This window comes from Crocodylus porosus, unplaced genomic scaffold (assembly GCF_001723895.1).
Source record: "Crocodylus porosus isolate Cpor-Errol unplaced genomic scaffold, CroPor_comp1, whole genome shotgun sequence".
Classification (NCBI taxonomy): Eukaryota; Metazoa; Chordata; order Crocodylia; family Crocodylidae; genus Crocodylus; species Crocodylus porosus.
The window spans coordinates 8,246,395-8,264,707 of record NW_017728950.1 but is presented as its reverse complement, the minus strand read 5'-3'; the positions used below and the strand labels follow the sequence as shown (position 1 = coordinate 8,264,707).

The following is an 18,313-nucleotide window of genomic DNA, read 5'->3' as shown; positions in this document are numbered from 1 at the left end:
GCTCCGCGCCGCGGGCTGGGCCCGGCGCAGGGAGGGATGCGCCCCCGGTCACGTAGCGCGTGTGCTCGCTGCTGCTCCACACAGAGGGAGGGAGTGGGAGGCTCCCGCTCCCCGCGAGCCCAGGAGGCGAAGGAGGCTGTTGAGCAATCCAGCCCGCTCGCACATCTCCCCCCCCCCGCCCGCCAGCCACCACACCAGTCTTTGTGCCTCGGCTGGGCAGCTCCCTCGCTCCTCTCCCTCCAGCACGGGGTGTCTCTGAGCCCCGCTTCGTCCGAAGCACCCAGCACCCCCTCCTTACTTCCCCTGGGGCTTGTCGGGCTGCCTGGGAGTCCTCTGGACACATGGAGAAACCCTCAGGGGTTCTGTGTTTTTCTCCACTGGCGCACTAGATTCTTTGGGTAGATGTGATAGCCTTTATTAGACCAAGCAACTAGTTGGAAAAATTATTCTTTGCAAGCTTTTGGCCACAAACAGCCTTCTTCAGGCATAGGGAGAGTCTGCAGTGCCTGAAGAAGGGTGTTTGTGCCCAAAAGCTTTCAAAGAACAATTTTACCAGCTATTTAGTTGGTCCAATACAAGATATCGCATCGACCCAAAGAATTTAAAAGATACCCCATCTTTTATATATCCAGATATAAAAGATATCACATCGACCCAAAGCACCTTGCTTGCCTATGTCCTTAGAGCTACGTCCGTAGACCAACATGGCTACAACCAGCAGCCCTTTCTCTGCTGGAGTTATTTTTGCCAGGTCTCCTCTCTTACTTTCCTGGGCCTAATCATAGTTGTGAACCTTTCACAGGCACCTTTTCAACCCAGTGGCCACCTGGCCTTGGAGATGAAGAGATGTTAGCACCAACTGAAGAATTGTTATGATGATGATTTAACAGCATCTGGTTTAAAATCCCCATGGCTCAGTAGCTCTTCTAAAGCATGCAGAAGTTAATAGGCGCTTTCTGTTGAATTCAGCTGGCTCTGGGTGAAGCTGAGCTTTCAGGCTCTTGTGATGTCAGTCTTCAGTTACCACCGAGTCTTCTCATAGAAAAAGCTATGGATGTCTAATATATGTATGTGTGTGTGTATATACATGTGTGTGTATATATGTGTGTATATATATGTGTGTATACATGTTTTTGTTTTAGATTGCAAGATTTCAAGTGTCTTATAACAACCCCCCTCCCACACAACCATCTGGCACCAAACCAAGTTGTCGTGATGCCAGGTCACTTTCAGTCCCCTAAACAGATTTACCATAGATGCAAAGACAAGTGATCAAAAGTGCCTTTTGAGGCAGGCTGGTCCCACCAACACAGCACAGAGAGAGGTCTAGGATTATCTTGACTGGAGTCCTAGCTTTACTACTAAATGACTTCAAATCTTTTAGGTAGAAATTGCCAAAATCAGTTCACTCTTCATCAGAACTTCCAGAGTTGAAAATCGAGGACACTAACCATGGTGGTATGTTAAATATGAGTGCTGCAGGAAATAACTTACCACAAATTTAAAATATTCTGGGTCCCTGAGAGCACTGTTAACTTTACTGTTGCCTGAGTGCTGAATTTGACTCCTTTAAAAAAAGATTATTTGTCCCCTCAGAATTATTGATAAGTATACTGTTTTTTGGAGAATATACTATGATTCTTTCTCATCCATTCAGCTTAAATTGTCAAACCAGTAATAGCATTTCAAATTGACGTTGCCCCTTAGTAAATTCAGTTCAAAGCCTACATTATAGAATGTCCAGGGAATCAGTGTTATTGTTTCTGCTTAGTGACTTCAGTAAGAATTCTGACCTAATAAGGACTGCAGGTTTAGCCAAATACACGCCAACATAGTTGAGGATCATCTAAAATCCTTGCAAATATTGTAGCAAAAGTTGTCATCTTACAGATGCTTTTATTTGACTGTTAACTTGTTAATGTTTTTCAGAATTATCTGTCTTCACGTCCATTTTTAGCTCATTTCTATTTTTAACTTGTCTTATCCTCTAAAGGACTATTAACTAGCTTTCAAAATATCTAGCTTCCTGGATTTGCCCTCAAGAGTTTCAAGTTTCTGGTTAGAATTGATTTTTTTTTTTTTTTTAAGGAAATGATATGAAAGGTGTCAAAAAGCTTACGGTCTTCCCACAAGCAATATGAACTTACACGACCTCCTCTGAGCTTATCTTATCTTAAGGAGAAACAGTATTAGCTGTGCTTGGGCTGAAAATTATGGAACAGATTTTGCTTTTACAGATGAAAGAATTAATGTATAGTCTTCAAAATATATTAATCACTGTTTTGCCTGTTCAAGCCTTTACATAGAAAGAAATACTCCTTTAGCTCATTTTAAATTAATTCTTTTAACAAATGATTATGCAAACTACATTTATGCAATCAGTTTCTTTTTCCAGGCAGCAATCTCATTGCCATATCTTTGAGAGTTGCAGTTATAACATCACTATGATGCAATAACTTGAACAATGTAATCCTCTGTTTGAGGCTTATTACACACTGTTAAGCAATGTATCTGACTCATCAGCTTAATTGATTCTTCTAGGTGACCTTGCCATAAACATTACAGGCAGTTATGAGATATAAATGTGCCTAGGATATGTAATAGAAAAAAAATGCAAATTTATAGCCAAATCCTGCAGTCCTTTCTCAGACAAATAGCCATTGCTTTTGATGTTAGAATATTTTTCAGGGTTAAAACGACGATGATTAAAACATTTTAATTGGCATTTAGTTGATTCTCATGATGAGGATGACTGTCAAAAATAAGAATTTGAAAAACAATGACACATTTGGACCTGATTCAAAATGTGATGGAAACAAAGCTATTGAAAATTCCTTTGTTGTTTTAAAGGTAGGCCCAATGTGTATTTATTACATTATTCTGTATCCTGTTTTTTCTTATTTGCAATTGAGTTAGTGCTTGTCTAAATTAGTGTAACATTGGACTATACTTTGTGAATTCTAAGCACAGATATTACATAAGAAGCTATCTTTCTGATTAACAATAAATACCTTTTAAAAATGCTTTTCCAGTTTTCTCTGCAATAGATTTATAAAAGACTGTGAAAAGACCAGCCTATTATATGACTATGAAGTAAAATGCTGTTATAATAAAAGTCAAGTTCCTAGATAACACATGCTTAGATCATTTTGTGCTATGTATGGGTTAATAATGTTTTGTCAAGAAAGTCGGTATTCATCAGAGTACAGACTCTTCATTGCTTTAATGAGTCTTGTAAAAGGTGTTCACATTTCAGTGGCAATAAATTCATGTCAACATGAGATGAGGTTATTAAAGCTTTCACTCCTTATCATTCTATATTGGAATATGTTTTATTTTTCCCTATATATCACTTTCTCTTTTTGTTGTAGTCATCTTATCTAGCAGGGCAAGCATATAGCTTAGGTTGGTTTTTCAGTTCTGGCCACAACTTGGTAAGGGCTGTTACTGAATGAACGATCAGACTTGACCCTTCTGTGGAAGTTGCATCATACCTGTTATATGGTACAGTCCCCAGTCCTGTGACTGGTGTCATGCTAATGGACACATACATTTGCTTGGAATCTCAGTCAGGTCAGTGGGTCTCTGTGGGGGCACCATAGTTTGCACTTGAATCATATTTCAAGATAGTAGCCTCCCTAGATTGCCATTTTTGTCTCATTTGCCATGTGTGTTAAACATTAAGATTATTATACACACTGTCCATTAGACTGATATTTCATATTTTTGACACTTCGTTTCTCAAGTAACTGTTATAGGGTCAAATTCTCAGCTGATATAAATTGATTTAACTCTACTACCCTTGAAAGAGGTATACTAGTTCACACCCAATAATGAATCATCTCGTACTTGGGGTTTGTGAGAATACAATTAATAAATCAGAAGAGCTGTTTAAGTATAAATGACACATCTTTCCAGGGCTCACCTTGTATTTCTGTTTTATGGTCTTTAATTTGAGGAAAGCAATAAAATAGTGTCTAAAATTAGGCAGGCTTTGATTTGCTTTGCAAAATCCTTCAGCATGAAACTAGTGGTCCTGTGTAATATAATCAGTTTACTATCAAACAGCTTGTGACTTACAGAAACTCTTTTATGATGCTATTCATAATTTTAAGAATTTTTTAATTTTTTATTCTTTGTAATAACCCCTTTGAATCTTGACAGTTAACAAGTTTCTTTACTGAGCGTCTCTTCTTTTTTCCCTATGTACCACTCATTCTTCAGATGGTTCCCTAGTGCTCTAGATTATTGGCACTGGTCTTTCTAAAACAAAGCACTGAACCAGTTGTTTCAGAAAAAACAAAGTCAATAGACAGAATTACACATACTTGCCAGAAAATGGAGGAAAATGTAGGTCAAATTTGGGCCTATTAACCTTGACTAACCCTTTCAGCAACTGCTATTTCTCATAAATTTAGTTCTTGCCAAATGAAAAAGGTTATTTGCATAATTTTGTGAGACTTACCTTTGGGAGGGAAACCATAATTTAGTGAGTTAGTTTGTAGTTATTAAGATAAGCAGTGAGTGAACTACTTTTTCATAACAATGAATGCCTTTCATAAAAATTATATAGGCCATCGGCCTCCGGTTATGGCTTGGAGCTGGACAGTATAGAATGCTATAATATTTCAGGGTGCTTGATACGCTTATATTTGTGTATCTGCAGAAAGGGTCCTAATACATTCATAATTATCTTAAGTTCACTTTAAGTATACTGGGTACATTTTTAAAAAAACTTTTACACAGTAAGACAATAAAGGTTTATCCAAAGTGTTTCATCCTGTAAGAAAATACTGTGTCACGCTGACCTACAATTTAACTGTTACACTGACCCCGTAATTTAATTATGGGTTGGTTCTGAATGCACATTAACTTGTGAGAAGGGTGTGTTCTTAGCACAAGATCAGTAGTTCTATGTTTTCTCTGTGCTTAGCGGAAGGTAGGAGGGATCTGTAACTAGAGTACCTAGGTGCTATGATGGATGATAAACAAAAATAGTGATGGTAATATTGCAGAATTTAATTCTAATTTTAACACCTCTGCCCTCTTTAATCTTGGGTAAGCTTTATGTCACAATACAAAAGTCTGTACCTGAATGGCACCAGAAAGGCCAAACAGCAACTGTATCTGAACTGTATGTATGTCTGCTGATTTGTATTAAAGGTGACATCCTGGCTTCAGTTAAATCAATGTTAAAACTCCCGTGGACCCTAGTGGAACAGAATTTTATTGTAGGGTCCGAATCTAATGTAGGAGTACTTTCAGTTATTTCAGTAGGGTTCAGGTTGGATCTTAGATATTAAGGTCTTCAACTGGTAAATTATCAGCGCTGCATTAATTTCAGCATAGCAGAAATTCATGGTGCTACCTTTGCCTACTGTCCAGCTTTGCAGTAGCTAGGGGCAGAAAGCAGATGCTGGAAGAGGGAGGGGGAGTCCAGAGATCCCGGTGGCAGCAACAGCCTGAGTGTTGCGGGGAGGTGCACTCAGGCAGAAACTCATGGAGCTGTACATTAACCCTGTATAGGTTGGATGCCGCCCACAGACCATGATTTGGACAGCCACAGTCTGGATTATACAGGAGTAGCTGCAGAATAACTCCCAACTGGTGGAAGGATGTTCCATTCCTCAGACTCACCTGCTTACCTTAGCTACTTGCTCCCTTTCAAAATTTCAGTCTTAGCTTTTCATTCTGTAAAATCAGGATAACATTTCTCCAGCTCATTTGGGTACTGCGCTCGTTTAGTCAGAAAATGTTTCTAAAAGCACTTTGAAGATGAAATATTTTAAGTTCTCTATGGCTAAGTACAGTCAAAAAGCCAAAGGCTGAAATGATTCAGTCTTCTCAGGTTAGTCTAAACTGCCTAAACTGAACTATTAAACAAGTGAATAGACATTCACTTTTGATTCCAGAAATGCAGACATATGTCTGTAGTGGCCCAAGCCAAAAGCTGGGGGGCACTAGAGCACACCTCCCTAGTTGGCTGCAGCAGACAGCTTGGGCCAAAGCTAGCCCACCCACCCTGTGCAAGGGGGTTTACAAGGGAAGGGCAAAACATTCTGGGATGCTGGAGGACTCTTAGCTAATTTGAATCTGGAGAGGATCTGGGACACAAATTCAATAAACTGATTTAACGTAAATTAGTTAAGTTTAATACTACATCCATCCAAGTTTATCTTAAGCCAGTTTAAGCCATTTTGAAAGTGGTTTATTGCACTGAACTTCTGTTTTGTTGCAAATTTAAACTGGTTTTGGATGACCTATTCCAGTTTACATGTAATTTCTGTCCTTAGCCTGAAAGTTTTGAGAACAGAATGGCTTCTGGATTGGGTCCTATGACCAGTTCTATGCCAGATCTTCTAGTATAGGAAAGGACTTTAGAATAATGTAGATGGACTTTTAAGTTATCCTGTGACAGAATACTGCAGATAACATAGCTAGTGATAACTACATAAAACAGAAAATTTTGGGTGAGGGGTTGCTGGTTATTTCATGTTAATTTAAATAAATGCCAAAAAGTCAAAGTGACAAAATAGTTCTTTCTTTAGATATATTAAAAATCAAGACCGTCCAGTTGCTTTGCTTCTTAGAGGACCTTAAGAGTTGTAGATTTTTGATTTTAGAAAGTTACAAGGTGATTGAACAATCAAGTATCTTCAAACTGTATTTCATTTAGTCCCGTACATTACCACTAGGATGTTATGGGAATAACAACATTGTACAAAATATTTTGAAGATTTTTGAGTCTGGATAAAATGTAAATTCTTGAAGATAAATATAAAAACATTCTCTGAAAAGGAACGTGGGTTATATTTGGTAAAATAATATGGGTCATATTTCAGCTTTGGAGACATCCATGCGTATGTAGATGCCATATATGTATATTCAAAGTTGGAATTGACCTATTAAACTAGAAGGAGCAAAGAGAGGCAAAATTATAGTGCAGTTCTTCAACTCTTTTGTTGATTTGAAGTGTATTATACAAATATTTAAGTTCTGCAGGATCAGGCTCTTAAACCAGTATCTTGAGACCATCTGAGATCACATGATCCCAGGTTTGGTGACCCTTTTCTTGCCTGCCAGGGGCAGGGAGTTGGACTAGATGGCCCATTGAGGTCCCTTCCGACCCTGGAATCTATGAATCTATGAGAGTTTAAATATTTTTAAGACCATGGAGAAATTAACATCTCATGAATTTTAATATATAACATTTCTTGTTTCAGTTCTCTAAGTTGTAGAAAACAGCCATATTAACTCTTAAATCTGGAGCTGGATCCTGCTCCTGTTGGAGGGAATGGCAGAATTGCAGTGGGAACAGGACTGGGGCTGTAATTAAGTTAATAGGGTTGAGTGCTATTACACTGTTGAATTGGCATTCAATGACATTAACATAAACCAACCAAAAAAACCCAGCAGTGACTAATGTAAAGCTGTATTAAATGTTGGTTTTAGAATACTTTATGAGGGAGTGATAAAGTAATTGCAAAATTAATCATAAGGGAAAATAATGGAATTTGAAATATAGTCAGAGGAATCATTACAGTTCATTAGTTTATGTGTAAATACTCATGTTTTCCAGTGGAATTATAAAATACAAATGAAGTGAAATGGCTGTTTTTATTGAAGGCATTTTGCCATTATCATCAGATGGAATTTAATTTGTTTACAGACTAGGTATTGGGCTGATCCACAAGGAAAACCGTTAACAGACAAGGGCTTTATATTATGTGTTTGTGTAACAGCAGGTTTACATACGGTGTTAAAAGTATTCAGGGAAGACATCAACAAAGCTAAAATATATTCATTTTTTTATTAATCTACAAAAATAATTGTGTAAAATGTATAGCATAAATGGTAAATATGTAAGGTTGATATTATGGAAACTGTGGGCCAAATTTAGATGTGCGTAGTTTTTCATATGGGTGCAGGCAGGAGGGGCACATAAATGATGTATGCAAAAGTGCCATTCTTTTGACTAAGTATTTCTATTAGCCATAGAATCATAGGGAAACAGGGCTGGAAGGGAACTTGCAAGTAATATAGTCTAGCCCCCTGTTCAAGTCAGGATCATTCCTGACTAAACCATCCTGGACATATGTCTGAAAAACACAGAGAAAATTTAGCTGTCAGTAAGAATAGTAGTTGACTTTATTGTTGTGTGACTATAAGGATGGACACAGTGTCACCTTTGTGCTGCCATTAAAAAAATTATGGTGATGCAAAGGCCAAACAAACAGATGTCTGTACCCCTTGTTGTTCCACTTATGCCCAGAATTTGCCAGTGGCAACATAGATGGTATCAATTTGTGCCACTTTATTGCAGCATATGTCTTTTATGTTTATGGCAGGAGTGTGTGGTCATCTCAGAGCTGTGCATGCACTAAAGCCACCCTGAGCAGGCACTGTTGGGGCATCAGGAACCCATCCTGCATAATCCGGCTTCTCTAAGTGGCCTGTTGACCGCCCTTATAGTCAGAAGGTACCTTCAAATCTCCAACCTAAAATTCCGTTGCTGCTGCTGCTGCTTGAGTCTATTGCTCCTAGTCTTTCTCATATGGCCACAGAGAATGGTCTGTCTCCATCCTCTCTCTAATCACCCTTCACGTATTTGAAGACTTACCAAAACCCTTGCAATCTTCTCTTCTCCAGACTAAATAATCTTAGTTGTTTGTATAACAGCATGTTAGTTGTTTCAGCCTGTTCTTGCTAAGTCATGCTTCCCAGGCCTCTAATAATTTTTGTCAATCTCCACTGGATTCTTTCCAATCTGTCTACATTCTTCCTAAAGGGAGGGGCCAAAACTGGACACAGTTATCCAGGTGAGGCCTCACCAGTGTTAACTGGAGCAGAAGAATCACTTCCTCGATTTGTAAGTGACAATCCTGTTAATATAACCCAGTGTGCGCTGTTGCCATCTTTCATAACAAGAGTGCTGTAGACTAGCCAATCATTCCTTAGTCATTACATGCAATTTTCTATTCCAGGTGCAGGACTTTGTACTTGTCCTAGTTAAATCTCATCGGATTCATTGTAGACCCTTTCTCCAGTCTATCTAGGTCAGGGATTGTCAGCTGGGGGTACGTGTACCCCCGGGATACTTGAGAAGGCTTTAGGGGATATGCATGGGTGGGCTGGGATGGAGCACTGCCATGTACCGTACCACACAGGAGCTGTCTGTCCGTCTGGTCGCACACCGCTCCTCCCCCTCCCCGCTAGGGGTACACTGTTCTGCGTGCGGCCACTGACCTGAAAAGTTTGAAAACCCCTGAGCTCAGTCATTCGGCATCCCGGTCCTATTCTCCAGATCATCTGCAGCTCTATCCAACTTGATGTCATCTGCAAATTTGCATACTGTACACTCAATCCCATCATCCAAATCATTCATGAAGATATTAATACTGGACTAAGGACAGATCCCTTGGGAACCCTGCTTGATACCTACTCCCAAGCAGACATTGAATCATGGATAACTACTCATTGGGTACATCTACACATGTGCCTAATTGTACAGTAGGCTAATTTGCTGTTGTATGAAGAATCACAGTCTACATATGCAATGCTATTAGACTGCAACAAACTAATTTTTGCCACCGTAAGATTGTACTGTCAAGGACAATACTATTTTACATAGGTGAAAATAAGTGCGCCTAAATGCACATGTAAACACTGACCTGGGCATAAATTGCACCTGGTCTGCCCATGCAACGGGGCCATGGCTTCACTCTTTGGGCACTCTTGTGCCCCAGCCAGCACCTCCGATGCCCCAACCAAGAACCTAGGTCTGACCTCCCAAGCCTGCTGCCAGCCTGAGGCTGTTCTGCCCTGGCTTAAACTGCTGCAGTCTTGGGAGCATATAAAGACACTGTACCCAGAAGCAGCTGACTGCGGTGCAAACTGTGCCAGGGTTTGAGCCGCATTAATAGCTTGTATAGATGCACCCACTCAGCACAACTCAAACTCAGTACTATCCATCCCTTATTCAGACTACGCCTGCAAGAGACAATATATACAAGATGGATAGTGGTCAAAAAAGGAGTTTTGTTTGCTAAAACAAGCAGCCCATGCCCTATAATGCCCCAGTCTGCAGAAGACTTGTGACACATGAATTCTGCTTACTAGCTGAACACTTTCCCTAAGCACAGCTTGATACTTGAATTTGGCTGGATAAAACTACATTCAACTTGCAATCCATGCATACTCAAAATATCTAGTGATTTATTAAAGCCTGATGAAATTTATTTTGAGTATTCAGTAGTCACATGCATTTATAATAATAATGATTATTATTATTCCTAATTATACATATTATGGTGTTGGCCAAAAACCTCAGTCAGAATTGGGTAATAATTGAGCTAGATACAAAGATGTACGCATATCCCTGGACAGAAACCCAATTAAGATAAAATGTATCACTCCTAGAATAGGAAAGAATTGGGAAAGAGAAACAATAGTAAAAGACATAAAATTATGTTGTGTCTTAAGCTATTTTGTAGTTAGCTTGATTCTCCTAAAAAATAGATTTAAAAAAAAAATCTTTGAATAGCTATCAGTGAAAGCACTCAGCTGGTAAATATTTCTTTTCAGTGTCTAATAACCTTAGACATGGACAAGTATGCTTATAAACATATAGAAAATAAGTGTATATGCATATTTAACCCTCTTTTCAAATAGTATCAGTAGGCATGTCTACATGAGACGCTACATCCTCATAGCAACATGCTATGGTAACTTAGCATTGGTGGGCCCAAACCATATGCTCACTAGGGCTGTGTGAAACTTCGGTTGCTGATTTGATTTGGTAGTGATTTGGCTCAATTTAGCGATCAAATCTTTAAATCTGAATTGAACCAGGAGACCTTTTAATCTCTCTGAGTCAAATCAGAACCCTCCGAATCGATTCAGAGAGATTTGGAAAGTTTTGATGATTCACACATAGAAAAAACTTTTAAAGCTGTATCTACATACCACAAGGTACCAGGTGGCTCGTGAATGCTGAAGTAGTTAGGTGAATGGAGTACTCCACGGGAGCATGGGGGGTGGGGTCCACTGCTGGGTCTGCCGTGGAGCATGCGAGGGACCCCTGCTCAGCGACTGGTGCCTTCTGGGAGACGGGGGGTAGGAAATAAGCTAGCGGGACACTTAGAAGCTATAATGGGGATGGCAACTACAGAGACACATTGCAGACAATGAGTGAGGAGCACAGATCCACACAGGAGACTATATTTTGGTACACGTCGCTCCCACAATGCACTGCACAAGGCAGCTGACTGCTGCCACCACACTGATCTCATCAGAGTGAGTTTACTCTGCATATAACAAATTATTGGTATAAAAAGGGTCATTGTCTAAGAGTGAATTCGCACATACAGAACCGGCATAAAGCAAGGGAAACCTGTACTTTAGAAAGTAGATACATTCTTCAATGGAAAATACAAAGTTATTTAATGACCTGAGTAATCTAATTCATTATAAGTGTACATAGTTTACTAAGACAGTCACTGGGCAGTATCCTTTCAATCAAAATGTTACAGAAACTGACAACGGAACCTGCACATTATATTTTTCATTATATAAAATTAGACTATGAAAATTCTGGAAATTACTTTAATTTCCAGTTGACCCAATTCATCATTTTTTATAACCCTTAACATAACATTGTACAATGTATTTAAACATTTTACCTGCACTGCAATATTTCTGCCTCATTTAAAGTAATATGCATTAAAATCCACATGTTCAGCCATAATTTTTAGATGTAATATAACGCATTTAGTTAAACCAGTGATAAAGCACAGTATTTTAATGAGCTAACTTACTATAGCGATACTTCAGTAAAACAAACTATAATGGATTTTATTTGTAGTGGGGATTTTCTTTCTTGAAAAGCATATTCCAAAGCCCATTTCACTTAATGGAAAGGCTCCCATTGACTTTATTGTGGGCTTGGGATCAGGCTCTAACCATATAGTTGCTTGTGTGTTAGAATTGCTTTGCTTGTTTACAAGCATGACAATTTGTGGTATTTCTTTTGTTGTAAAATGGAAAATATTGTCTATGGCATGGTTATCTTATGACTTCATTTTCCATTAAGGCTATATTATCAAAGACTAATAGTTATATACCAGTAAATAACATGGATTTTAGGAAATTCTACTTAGCTGTTCTATTAAGTGTGTTGATTTTTCATGACTCGAGCTGGCATGATTTGAGGAAACAGAACCCAGCTTGCAACCCAAGTCTTTATGACCATCACTTAATTATTATTACATCCTTCACTCCTCTTTGCCTTCTGGAAAAGACAAGAGAACTGGCACAATACAATTAATTAATTCTTGTATAACTTTCCTAGCAGATACTGTTAAAATTAGTTTCATTAGTCATTGTAAAAATATGACCGATAAATAGTGACATTAATCTAAAGTCGCCAAGGTTTGTTTTTTTTTAATACAGGCAGGATAAAAAATCATTGCTAAGTGGATAGCCAGTCTTGTAAAAGCAGTTGTCTTGCTAAATTTGTTTTACCAGGAACATGACTAACCATGGAAAATTAAGTACGGGGAAGCTATGTCTAGGATCAAAACCAAATGTTATTATGAGAAGAAAGTATTTTTGTAATTGATATGGACTAAATAAACCATATGCCATCTTAAATGCTAAGTCAAATTTAAAGATAAAGGTGTCTGCAGTTAAAGGTTAAGCTAGTTTTCTTTTGATTGCCCCATTTTATATCTAAATTTCCATTTTAATTTGCTCATTGTTATGCCACACAGATATACATTCTTTAATGTTAATAAAGCATACTGTAGTATGCTAACAATATTTTTCAAGGAAGAACTTTATTAATAATATAATTTAACTAATTAACAGTTTTGTTTGTTAGGGATCAGATACCAGTCATAGGTAACACATTATACTTTTTTTCCTCTGGATTTTAAAGACGAGCTAAATGATATAGCAAAATTATTTGACTAATGCTTAAACTCAGCTGTATGGATATGATTACTCAAGAAGAGATCTGAAAAGCCAAATTATCTTTATATTAAATATAAGAATAAGAATGTGCTGTGCTAGTAGTTTTAGGCCAATAGAAAGCATTTTAACTTCTGTAAATCAGTTTGGATTATTCTTAACTTGTAGAGGACCCAAATAAGTAAGACTTCTAAATCACACACTACACAGTTGCTTTCAAGGTGATCTTTTTATTTGCAGTATATTTTCCGTCACTGCTAATCAGCATGTCTTAACTTCTGGTATAGTGAAGTATTAGCAGCTTAAGGCAATTGGTGATGTCATTGTCAAGTTCTATAACAACACAGCTGCCAGATTAAAAATAAGTATGATTTTAACGGTTTTCTTTCAGATCATACTTTGTTTTGAAAACTGGTACTATTTTCTCTCTCTCGTAGTAAAAAACCCCAAATTGCTACCTGGTAAGATAAAGTAAATGTATCAGTTATCTAAATGTCGAGCTTTCTTTTTATGTTTTACTAAGCACAATTAACGAAAATTTATTCTAAATTATGCATTTGGAAATAGCATTTTAAAGCAGTAAATCAGCAATAACTGAATAATAATTGCTATTTCTTAATTTATTACAGGTTACTTAGAAGTTTCTCATTGTATCTGCTGAGAAGTATATTGGACCTAGGCATTCTTCTGCTTGAGAATATGAAACAAAGGGAAGAACACATATGGATTTAAAATTACTGTATTTATCACATTGTTATCATTCGAGAAGTACTGGGGAAAACAGTTTGCTTCGTTATTCATCATAGAGCTACTAAAAATTGTTTCTGATGCAGCTAAGAAAAATGCAGACCATTAAAAAAGAAGCACCTGTTGACACAAATAGCAACGTGGACAAAATCATGGTACTTAAGTCTACTTTAACAGATGGGTCTGAAGATTTGTCTGCAAATGAAGACATTCTACTTACTGAAGCAAATCATGGAAAGAGCAAATCTTCAGCATGCCGGAGAAAGCGAGAATTCATTCCAGATGAAAAGAAAGATGCTATGTATTGGGAAAAAAGGCGGAAAAATAATGAAGCTGCCAAAAGATCTCGTGAAAAACGACGACTGAATGACCTTGTCTTAGAGAACAAGCTAATTGCATTGGGAGAGGAGAATGCCACTTTAAAAACAGAGCTGCTTTCATTGAAGTTAAAGTTTGGTTTAATTAGCTCTGCAGCCTATGCCCAAGAGATACAGAAGCTCAGTAGTTCAACAGCAGTGTATTTCCAAGACTATCAAACTTCCAAATCAAATATTAACTCATTTGTGGATGAGCATGAACCGTCTATAGTGGGTAGTAGTTGTATTTCTGTCATCAAACACTCTCCACAGAGCTCCTTGTCGGATGTGTCTGAAATATCCTCAGTGGAGCCTACTCAGCCAAATCTTATACAGAATAATTGTGGAAGTCCTGAAAATAAATTCCAAATTATAAAGCAGGAGCCTATGGAATTGGAGAGAGAGCCAAGAGCGGCAGCCATGTATCCTAACTACATGGGAAATTCCTTTAATTTGTACTCACATTCCCCTCCTCTGTTGCAAGTGAATAGGTCCTCCAGTAATTCTCCAAGAACTTCAGAAGCTGATGATGGTGTTGTTGGGAAGTCGTCAGATGGAGAAGATGAGCAGCAGGTTCCCAAAGGTCCAATCCATTCCCCAGTTGAACATAAAAATATTCATGCAACAGTGAAAGTTCCTGAGGTGAACTCTTCTGCGCTGCCTCACAAGCTTCGAATTAAGGCCAAAGCCATGCAAATCAAAGTGGAAGCAATGGATAACGATTATGATGCAACACAGAAACTATCATCACCTATTGACATGTCATCTAAAAGACATTTTGAACTTGAAAAACATAGTGTACAAAATTTGGTACATTCTTCTCACACTCCTTTCTCTGTTCAAGTGACTAATATCCAAGACTGGTCTCACTGGCATCAGAAGGAACTGAATGTAAAAATTCAGAGTGGTTGCAAAACTGGAGTTGTTGAAATAAAAGACAATATCTACAATGTCTCTGAGTCAGAGAACCTGTATTTGAAGCAGGGCATAGCAAACTTATCTGCAGAGGTTGCTTCGCTTAAGAGACTTATAACTACACAACAAATCTCTGCTTCAGACTCTAGTTAAGTTACTACTGAATAAAAGCTTATTGTTTTAAAGGATGTCATTTGCAGTAGATCAATATGTTTTGTATTATGCTGAATTTTCACTGGACTTGTGATGTCATTTCACTGTAATGTTCACATAATGTCTGATGGATGGTGTCTTTTTGTGCACAAATTATTATGAAGACTACATTGTGTTACAGTCACTATGCCTTGTGTATAGTCAAGTAGCCTGTACAAAGACTGTATATAGTGAACATTATTTTCTTTTTGTTGTTCTATTATAAAGTGTGCAAGTTACCAGTTACAATAAAATATTGGTGACAAACACAGAAAATCTACTTAAGTTCAATTGATTTTTATAAACGTGATTATTTATGTTAAATATCAAATGTAGCATTTACTGAATTGTATTCGAGTTGACTCATATCCTTGGTTTTAAAGTCTAACTAAAGCAAATTACAACTTATGACACGTGCTTGGAAACATTCTTGGTCATTTTTTTCTTTAGGCCCTTTCGCAAGAAAATCGAAGCAGGTCTGGTATATATACATATAAAACAGTGCGCAACTTATAGCTCTGGCTTTCTAAATATATTTATTATTGTAAATATAAACAAATTACAATGCCAAGAAAAAAAATGACCACTGTCTTAAATGAGAAAGTATCTTGCTTCTAGGGCAGCTTATTGAGACAGAAACAGAATGTTCTCACGTAGCTTAATTTTTCTTTTTGAAATTAACTACACTAAAATAGTAGATTTTTTTTATCATTTACAGAACCTTGAGACTAAAATATTGGGGAAAACAGTGTATCCCCTCTGTTTAATGGGGCCTGAAATATAGTGGCTCTGTGTTGTGGGTGGGTGGGCAATCTCCTGAAAGACCCATGCAAAAGGATTTTGCATCTCTTGTACATGTTAGGTCTTTGGTAGGGATGTTATAGGTTGGCCCAGGTCATGATGGACTGGGTCTTCAACTGGCATGATATAGGTATGAAGTAATGTTTCTGTCAGACCACCTGGATTAGTTAGTTGCAGAATCTGTGTGGGGAAAAAATATTTGTAATTTTGTTTTTGTTTTTTAAGTGTATTTAATGGCTCAAGTTAACTTGCTTCAAACTCCGTTGGTTGACTATGGAATAATTCACCATGAATTTCATAAGTTTGAAGTAGAAAAAATACAGAGTCTTGAACTTTATCTGAATTGCTAGGCCCTTGAACTCTGCACAGGCAGTAAGTTTTTCAGACTATGGCTGAGCTGGAATCAGTATGTTTTTTAAGAGCTGTTAGAACATGGAGACTTCATTCTACATCATCCCTGCACTAAGTCCCTTCCCAATGTCGCTGGCCCAAATCTCGCATTTTTAAATAATAAGTGATTTTTTAATAGTACATGGGTTTGGCAGGGGTCTTTTATTGAGTAATTTGTCCTCATTTTAAAATAATTATAAAACCTTTACGTTTTCCTTAAGAAGTTACCATGATCCTCAGGAGGATAGCCATAATCAATGACATCAGTATTACTTTTTTGCTGAATGAGTCAGTGATATTGATTTCATAGTTGACTAAGAATGGTCAGTAGATTGAAATTATTTTATGGTGGTGGGGTATTTGGTAAAGAGCTACTTATAGCTCTGGAGCCCAAGTGAAATCCTTCCCTCGCTAACTTTAGTGGAGCCAATTTTTCACCGCTAGACTTTTTTTGTGTCAAGCTATTTTGTGTGGAATTTGTCATAGAAATCACTGGTATTTTTTCAGTTTTCTATTCACAAACTGTATTAATTACTGAACTACACCCATAGTTTTCAGTTACTAATAAGTGCAAATTCCGTTCTCTTGAATTCCTTACTCCTCTTTCATAATCATATTTCATATAATAAAATATGCACTATGGTAAGGATTTGTATATATTTAGTAATTACTATAGATGATACACTTTTAACATTCACAAAATGGAGTCCAGGATGGACACAAATATAAGGAAATAGTGAATTAAAAAGGTCTGGAACACAAGAAAATTATTGCTATGGGATCTTTGCTTGATAAATATCTTCCGTAAGTAACCACAGAATTCTTTCAATATTTTACATGTAATTTATCTCCTCAAATGTAATAAAACGCATTTAATTGGAGGACTTAAACCTTTGAATATTGCCATCTGTGTAAACCTGGATATTTAACTGACCATTTATTCTTTTTAAAAATGTTTTTAATTAGAGTTGTTTTTAATAGAAGCATACAGTCCTCCTAAATAGTTATATATTACGTAATTTTGTAAATTTAGTATTTAATAGTAATTATTTTAGATTAGTTCATTTGTTGAAGGATCTCTGTGCTTAGAAACATTTATCTCATGTTATTTGTACTCCTCCCTACATTTTTGAATTTATGCTTCACTTAAGGGGAGAGAGAAATAATATTCCTTTGCTAAATGTTGTATCAAATTATTATTCCATTATACACAGTGCGTCAGTTCAGTCTATATGGCCACATCCAGATGAATGATATGTGGTATATGGCGCTGCAGATGCTCAGTTGTTCGCATTGAGTTGTTCACTGCAAAGATATCCAGGGGTCAAAAATACCCACAGAAAAAAAAAAGCGGAGTGACACGTGGTGGCAACTGGTATTGTACCCCACTGCCAGCCAGACTCCGCACAGCAGGATCACTGCTACAGCCCTGGGAGGCCCCCCAGGACTCCAGGTAAGGCTGCTGGGACCAGCACAGTGCTGGCCCGGATCTCCCCTACCCCACCCAGGGTAACTTGCTGCACGTCAGAGCTCGCGTGACACATGCATTCCCCAGGCACAGGTCTGCAAAGTTGGCAAGAGAAGTAGTATATTTCCATTCATCTTTTCCTAGACTTACTCTGCATATAAATTTTGAAATGTACATTACCCATATCACTCAAATTGCATATAGTTTCAAAATGCTACAAAGGTTTTGTACTTGCTAATATATGAACATCCTATGGGCAACAGAACAGTTAATCTACAGCAAACCCTGTTAAAATATAACCTTTATTAATACCATGTTATTTTTAAAATACTTTTACAGTTTTTTGCACAACATAAACTTGGTAACCACATGAATACAACAAAACAACTTTCAGCGTGTATTGCAGAAGCATAACGAGCACACGTGTTCCAGTACAGGATGCCAAGTCCGAAGATAGAAATGTTAGGCCAAATCC

The 18,313-nt window shown here is 37.6% G+C and overlaps 1 protein-coding gene across 1 annotated transcript in view; it reads left to right on the top strand.

Moving 5' to 3' along the window:
- NFIL3 (nuclear factor, interleukin 3 regulated) overlaps positions 1-15,490 on the top strand; it is a 17,142-nt gene extending 1,652 nt beyond the window's left edge. Inside the window, exon 2 of the mRNA XM_019555333.1 lies at positions 13,599-15,490. Within this exon, the coding sequence (XP_019410878.1) occupies positions 13,797-15,140 (1,344 nt within the window). The 5' untranslated portion in view covers positions 13,599-13,796 and the 3' untranslated portion in view covers positions 15,141-15,490. The remainder of the gene's footprint in view (positions 1-13,598) is intronic.
- The last annotated feature ends 2,823 nt before the right edge of the window (positions 15,491-18,313 follow it).